General features: G+C 47.8%; 1 protein-coding gene across 1 annotated transcript; it reads left to right on the forward strand.

Annotated features, from left to right (window-relative positions):
• Positions 1-276: 276 nt before the first annotated feature.
• On the forward strand, positions 277-3,987 carry LOC125508235 (GDP-L-galactose phosphorylase 2-like). The gene is made up of 6 exons (XM_048672863.1): positions 277-878; positions 1,458-1,561; positions 1,987-2,292; positions 2,383-2,568; positions 2,986-3,246; positions 3,357-3,987. Exons 1-6 carry the CDS (start codon positions 764-766, stop codon positions 3,675-3,677), a joined length of 1,293 nt encoding a protein of 430 aa, XP_048528820.1. The 5' UTR covers positions 277-763; the 3' UTR covers positions 3,678-3,987.
• Positions 3,988-7,757: the final 3,770 nt, after the last annotated feature.

Below are 7,757 nucleotides of genomic sequence, written 5' to 3' on the forward strand. Positions count from 1 at the left end.
AAATATTTCTCTTTTCTACATTAGATGTCAACAAGATTAGCGGGCGCAGCAACGCGCGCCTTGATAATCTAGTGTTCTCCGTATATGAAGATGCTCTTACCAAAGCACATGCTCTGCGTATATCAAAATAAAAATAAAAATAGAATCCCCCTCTCCGAGATGTATCATCTATACCACTCATCACGCATTGCCGGGCCACAATCCGAAGACGAGGAGGAAGCGAAAACCCACCACACAAACGGATCCGCCTCCCCCACCATTGTCGTATTTAACGCCACCCACTCCCCCTCCGGCTCCGCTCGCCTCCCAACGCCAAACCGAACCCACACACCGCCATTGCCACGCCCTCTGCCTCGCCGGAGAAGAGAAGAGAAGAGAGGGAGAGGGATTTCGGATCCCTCGCGGCAGTCCCAACCGGAGCTTCACCCTCTCCCCTTTTGGGCCGTTGAAAGTCATCACGGCTAGCGTTGCAGCCCTCCGGCGCGGCCACGCTGCTGCGCAGGTGGAGCCAACGGCCACCATCGCTTCCTCCAGCCCCGCCCCGCACGGCGGCCGCGGGGCCCTCCCGTCCGCCGGCGGCAGCCCATCTGACCTCCTCTTCCTCGCGGGCGGCGGTCGCCTCTGAGCCTCTCGCCCGCCCACTAACCAAATCCCACCCTAACCATCATCCGCTGACTGACTGACCGACTGACTCACTCTCCGAGAGAGAAACAGAGGAGTACAACCAGCATAGCGGGAGACTTTCCTTTGTAAGACGTTGGAGATGAAGCTGACGATTAAGAGGGTACCCACCGTCGTGTCCAACTACCAGGAAGACGCTGGCGAGCGGCCACGCGGAGGGTGTGGGAGGAACTGCCTCGGACATTGTTGCTTGCCTGGTGAGCCTCCTTGTCCCTGGGTGAATCTAGTATCGTTTTCTTCCCGATTCAGATCGGAATCCTGTTGCTGTAATGATTGTTCTGTTTCGGGTCTGTTAGATGCTTATGGAATATGCAAAATTTTAATGCTATTTTCTGCTATGCAACTTTTTCTTATGATGTTTCTGTGGATAAAGGAAATATCTTGGTTTCCCCAGAAAGCTGGGATCTTTACAAGTAAACAATTGCGTTTACCACTTTTAGAAATGATATCCTTTATTGAGGAATTTTACTATTTTAACTGTTATATAAAACTGTCACCGTGGGTGTTCTTTTCGCTTGAACAGATGTAATTTCTTTTTCCAACTGTGGGTAGGTAGGCTAAAAATAAGAGCCACAGGTTTTACTTGTATGTTTGAGGATTTTAGGGATCTGGAGGAGAAAGAATTATATTGAACTTTTAAAAGTTTGTTATCATGTTTGAGGATTTTAGGGATCTGGAGGAGAAAAAAATTATATTGAACTTCTAGAAGTTTGTTGTCAGCAGAGCCAAGGTTTTTCCGTCTGTTAAATTAACATCTTGTTGCATTTTCCGAGCAGTTTCTGAGCTTCCTGTCTATGCTTTCAAGGCAAATCCAACAAAGCTGCTTTTACAGGAGGATGCTGTTCCTACTGATTTCTTCATCAATCTCCTCCTTGGGCAGGTAAGCAGAAGTTCACCACTAGTAGTTTTGCGCAAGAAGTCTGAATAGTGTAGAATTTGTTATGGACGACATTCATAAATTGCACTAGCTTCTAGGAGAGGTACAGAGATAATTTTTGAAAATATTTGCCATGCATAGTAAGGTAGGGGCAATCTGTTAGGCAAGCAGTAACAACTGCTTACACACTTAAGAGTAATATTCTTTAATTGCCGACATGTCGACATGCATGTGTAACCGTATATTCACTTCTTTGGTTTGTTTGTTTACTGTTGTTTATCTAAACCGGCAGACCGCAGATATCTGCCAAATAGCATCGCTGGGGGGGGGGGGGGGGGTTGTATCTTGAATAACCATAGTATGTCAATTAGAGTTTTGGACTATACCAAATCTTTTGTAAAATTAATACCTTGCTTCGCACATTGCAGTGGGAGGACAGGATGACCCAAGGCTTATTTCGATATGATGTCACTGCATGTGAGACCAAGGTGATCCCTGGCAACCTTGGTTTCGTTGCTCAACTAAATGAAGGGCGCCACCTCAAGAAACGTCCTACAGAGTTCCGTGTGGATCGTGTGCTTCAGCCATTTGACTCTGCCAAGTTCAATTTCACCAAAGTTGGCCAGGAGGAGGTGCTCTTCCAATTTGAGAACAGTGGTAGTGATGACAGCTACTTCCTGAGGAGTGCCGCAGTCAGTGTTGCTGATCGTGCTCCTAATGTTGTGGCAATCAATGTACATCCTGGCCCTGTGCCAATCTATTTAATTTCCAACTTGTGTACTCTTGGTGCTAAATTGCTGATACCTGTTTTTGACATTTTGAAGGTGAGCCCAATTGAATATGGCCATGTTCTTCTTATTCCCCGGGTCCTGGACCATGTGCCTCAGAGGATTGACCAAGAGAGCTTCTTGCTAGCACTGCACATGGCGGCTGAGGCAGCTAGCCCATACTTCAGGCTTGGTTACAATAGTTTGGGTGCCTTTGCAACTATCAACCACCTCCACTTTCAGGTATTGTACTTCAGATTGCACTTTAGTTTACTTTTCACAGAACCTCCTAGTTGTATAGCAGTATCCATTATTGTGTGTGGGCAACAGTATTACTGGACTGTATTCACTTGTATTCTCTAGATATATCACAAATCACCCATCACGCACAGTTGAGGATCTCTGTTTCTCCTTCGGGCTATGGATTTTGTAGTAATCATATCCATATTCAACTTTTCGGCGCTATGTATGACTTCCTCAGTTTCATTGAAGTTGTGGGTTCCTTGCTTCAGAAAAGCGACAAAGCTGGAGTCGTGGTTTCTTGACAACGGAAATTAGCCTCGCCATATGTGTGCATTTGGCGTGAACAATTTAGCTGAGAAATCAATAGCATGTCTACCTTTGTGTATTAATGTTTATGTCAATTATTTTCCTCCACAGGCATACTACTTGACAGTGCCTTTTCCTGTCGAGAAGGCAGCTACCCAGAGGATTCCCCTTGCTGAGGGCGGGATAAAGAGTGGAGTGAAGGTGTCGAAGCTAATGAACTACCCTGTGAGAGGACTGGTTTTTGAGGAAGGCAACACCCTGAATGATCTGGCCAATGTGGTTTCCAGTGCTTGCATTTGGCTGCAGGACAACAATGTGCCTTGCAATGTGCTCATTTCAGACTCTGGCAGGAAGATCTTCCTCTTTCCCCAAGTAAAATCATTATTACATGGTTGCCTATTTTTTCAGTTCTTACTGAACTATAAGTTGATGAAATTTACTAGTAATTTAGCTCAACAATCCAATCCATTTCCAAAATGCAGTGCTATGCTGAGAAGCAGGCTCTGGGCGAAGTGAGTCAGGAACTGCTGGACACACAGGTGAACCCTGCTGTTTGGGAGATCAGTGGCCACATTGTACTGAAACGTAGGGATGACTACGAGGAGGCATCAGAAGCTTCGGCATGGAGACTCCTCGCCGAGGTCTCCCTGTCGGAAGCACGCTTTGAGGAAGTGAAGGCCTACATCTTTGATGCTGCTTGTTTGGTTCAGTCCCAGGCGGAGGAGGAAACTGATGAGGCCATTTATGCACCTGTGCTGGTCGGCCCTTCAGCTGTTGGGGAGGGCTGCCTCGTAATTCCGTGAGACGATGATTCAAAAGGTTATGCCCTAGTAAGCGCCGCAGGTCTTCATCGTCGTCATCTCAGTCAGTCATTGGTCGCCTAGCTTCGCAATACTTGTGGTTGCTGGTCTTAATAAAGATCCACGTGATCGAACTGCCTGGTGTACTGACTCTTGTTTATTGTGTTCCCTGTTTCTCTCCTCTCGAGAGCAGTACTCTGCAAATATTTCGCAGAGCATCATGTGCTCTCTTTCTGTGGCTCATGTACTCTTCTGTTGCTTGGCACCGACTTAAATATGAACATAACATTGTTAGTACATATCTGTTTCATCATCGTTTCAAGGGGTGCAACAGTTTGTCTATATTTGGTTGTATATATGTTCACTAGCACATATGGCCGTACGTTGCAACGAAAGAAGTAATTGATATGTACACCAAAATGTATATCAATGCAACACGACAAGGACGCAATCACTATTCTGACCCTTTAAACGAACTTTGTCACAAAATGAACTCGACGTCAAAGTATTTCATGATCTGATCCTTTTAGCAACGCCATAGTCCGCGGCGTTTCTGTCCAATATAGAAACGTCGAGATAGCTAGCGTGTCTGACCAAAGAAGAAACGCCGAGATAGCTAGCGTTGTGGACCAGGTAAAAAACGCCGAAGGCGCTGGCGTTGCAGCCCATCATGGAAACGCCAATGACCATGGCGTTGCTGCCCTCTTTGGTCATAATTAATTAGCCTTATTAATTAGGTTGTTCATCTAGGTTCCACATGCACATGAAAAAGGGCAGCAATGCCATGGTTTTTTTGCAACGCTAGCGCCTTCGGCGTTTCTTACCTGATCCGCAACGCTAGCTACCTCGACATTTCTTCTTTGATCAGAAACGCTAGTTATCTCGGCGTTTCTTCTTTAAGCAGAAACGCCACGGGCTATGGCATTACTAAAAGGGTCAGATTGTGAAATACTTTCACGTCGAGTTCATTTTGTGATAAAGTTCGTTCAAAGGGTTAGAATAGTGATTTCGTCCACACGACAACATCGAGACATTGCCACCTGACAGCAAGATTGATGGACTCCGGACGGATTAATTCAATAATTATAGGGCCTCTCGCTCTTAGCGATGATCCTAAATCTGGTATTACTCCCAAAGCCATTAAATGTATATCGAAGCGACCATATATGCAAATCTAACAATCTTATTTCGGGCCTTTGGGACAGGAGGGGGGGTCATTAGTTACAATCCCACAAAGCATAAATACTTTTTGCCCTTAGTCTACAGAAAAAAGGTGCAATGCAGGCCTTCTGTCGGGGATATACCCCGCAGTATGATCCGACCGGAATTATGATCCAGCCGGGCTTGGTGACTCACCAGAGACCTGGCTGGAGCTTGACGACTCACTGGCGATCCGTCCGGACATGACGGCTTACATGTAACCCGCTGGGACATTGTGACTCACTGGAGACCCGGCGGGCGGATCAGACGGACGACAAAGCCCAAGGCCTAACGGGCCGGCTTATACTATGGTGGGTCGGCTTAAGAGGAAAGGGATGACGAATATTTCCTTTACGAGGAAGCAAGACCCGGACTTGTATTCAACTTGTGAGAAAGGATATACTAGTCCTAGTCCTACTAGGACTCCACATGTAACCCGCCCCTTAAACGTATATAAGGAGGGGCAGGGCTCCCCAAAGAGGGACAGAAGATAATCTCTAGGGCTAGACACAAAGAGACGGCTTACCGGCGACTCTCTCATGAGCATAATGAGATCTAGTCACAAACAGCATGTAGGGTTATTACCGGATGATGTTTCTTGGGGTCCAAAGCTGTCTAAATCTTCGTCTTGCGTGTTGCGTCTCTCGATTTCGATCAACCCCTTCAAGCTACCGCATAGATGCGTTGGCCTCGCGACTAAGTCCTGACACTAGGGACATCTGCCGTGACAAATCCACGACAGTTGGCGTCCATCGTGGGGCTAGTGCACGGTGGTGTTGAGTTCTTGGAGGGATTTCTCCTAGGGATCGAGGGGCTCGCGATTTTTCGGATGAAGAAAAGTTGGTTTGAAAGAATTTGCATTAGTGTCAAGTTCGTCAGTCCATATTTAAAGATTTGTGAGATTAAAAGTTTGAGAAAAAGTAGAGTTGCGTCTGTGTGCCATTGACGTTTTTTGCCGTGTTTCGCCGGCGTGTCAAATCTTGCGAATCGCCGTCTCGGTCAACATTGGTTCGCCGAGTCCGACGGAAGCGAGTCGCCAAAACACATAAAGGCCAAGTCCCAATCAAGACAAGAGCATTGTTTAATTATGTCCAAGGATCTCAAGTACTAGTGCATATTCGGCTATGTCATCTGAAGCCAAAGTCAGCTTTCCCTTTTATCAATTCTACTTGGTGTATGCGCGCAAGAAAACTACCAGAAGAACAATTCAGAAGTCATGGAAGGAAAAGTCAAACCAACGATGACTCGAAGGAGGATTGAGTCACGCGCACACAACGCCACCGAGCCGTTTTTGACCTCGCGACAGCCGTACCCGCTCTGCTGCGCCTCTGCTGCGTCAGTCGCCGCTGTCCGAAGGCCCTTGCCGGCTCGTCCCTCCGGGAGTCACCTCGGCTGTAGGCCGCCGCTCTTGCCGATCCTCTACTATGACGTCGAGCCGTGAGTCGTCCGCAGCCTCCCCGAGTTTCTGCGGTCTCTGCGCTCTGTTCGGCCCGCGACAGCGGTTCCGCCCCGCACCGCGTGGCCGCTATTGTTTTTTCGCGGCCTGGAGCCGGCTCGTTCCATTGTTGAGCTGCCATTGGAGAGCCGCCCCATACCTTTGCGCCCCCCCGCGTCGAGTCGCCGCTGTTCGAGGACGCCGTCCGTCGCCGCCTTGTCGCGCCACGCGGAGCTGCTGCCGCCTCATCGCTCCACTCCCACGTTACCTCTGGAGCCGTCATGTCCACTATGATCTCGCGCTATCCCACGGGAGCGGATGCAGCAGCAAGCTATCTATTGCATGTCAAAACAAACTCCATTGCAACTACGGGCGTGCACGAGAACGGGCTCTCAGTGCCGCAAGCTTATTCTGACGAAACTGAAAAAGGAATGAACGCCTAGCTAACCGAAGGAATGTGCAGCAGGATTCAGTATTCGACAGTAGCCAAGTCGCCGCTTCCAGAGCGCCCTAGCAGCAGAGCTTAATCAAATTCAACGAAGCCGGTTTTCATCATATTTTGTCTCAAAGATCAAGACTGCAAGCGGAGTCAAAGGGCAACAGCCATGGTCAAACGTTTTCTCTGTAAACTCCGCCGAGCACTGGCTATTACTTCACGCAAGGACCAAGTAAAAAATGCCACACACGTGGCCATCAATTTGTGCTATTTATAGTACTAATTGCTGCATGCATGATGGATGAGTTGTGCTGGCCGCTTTACCCATCGAAGAACAATGTGCCAAGTCAGACTCCCATACAGTACCAACTTCATTGTTCTACGCTCACAGACGTTCTGATGGATAATGCATCACATGGAAATTATCTACCGTCTAAAAATACTAGGTGCTATTTATCCTATCTATTTTTAAGCACGTATTAATTCATCCGAGCGAAACTACTTTGCCCTACTGTGTTTTATATATAGGAGACTTATTCGTCACAAGGTGGCATTATACCACGGAGATGGAGGCGTGCTAACATCATTCGGCACACGTGGTCGTCCTTACTTAACGGACTCCTGCACCGGCTTACAACACCGTGGCTGGCTCGCCCGTCCACACCGGCTTACAACAGGAGGACATCTTGTTCGCCCGCACAGGCTTACAACGCCTCGGGCGATTCATCTGTCTGCTCGCATGGCCGACTCGCCCATGATTGATTTCAACTTCACCGTGGTGATCATCAACTTCGCAGGACAAATTGTCTACTGTAAAAAGGGATTATTATATCACTGAGCTATTGGATAACCCATGCCGGTTTATATCACGGTTAATATGGAGAATCTCAAGCCAACTCCTCAAGTCGTCTTGAGACTCGGGGGCTACAATGACATGACTCGAGAACTCCGGGTCATTGGAGGGAATGATAACCCGGTTCCGGAGGACACCACCATATTGATGAAAATTTAA

The sequence above is a fragment of the Triticum urartu genome, chromosome 5, assembly GCF_003073215.2.
Source record: "Triticum urartu cultivar G1812 chromosome 5, Tu2.1, whole genome shotgun sequence".
NCBI classification, from domain to species: domain Eukaryota; kingdom Viridiplantae; phylum Streptophyta; class Magnoliopsida; order Poales; family Poaceae; genus Triticum; species Triticum urartu.

Coding starts and splice junctions, on each gene's coding strand:
- LOC125508235 (XM_048672863.1), top strand. CDS start 764: ATGAAGCTGACGATTAAGAGGGTACCCACCGTCGTGTCCAACTACCAG. Junction 879..1,457: donor CGGACATTGTTGCTTGCCTG/GTGAGCCTCCTT, acceptor TTTTCCGAGCAG/TTTCTGAGCTTCCTGTCTAT. Junction 3,247..3,356: donor AGATCTTCCTCTTTCCCCAA/GTAAAATCATTA, acceptor TCCAAAATGCAG/TGCTATGCTGAGAAGCAGGC.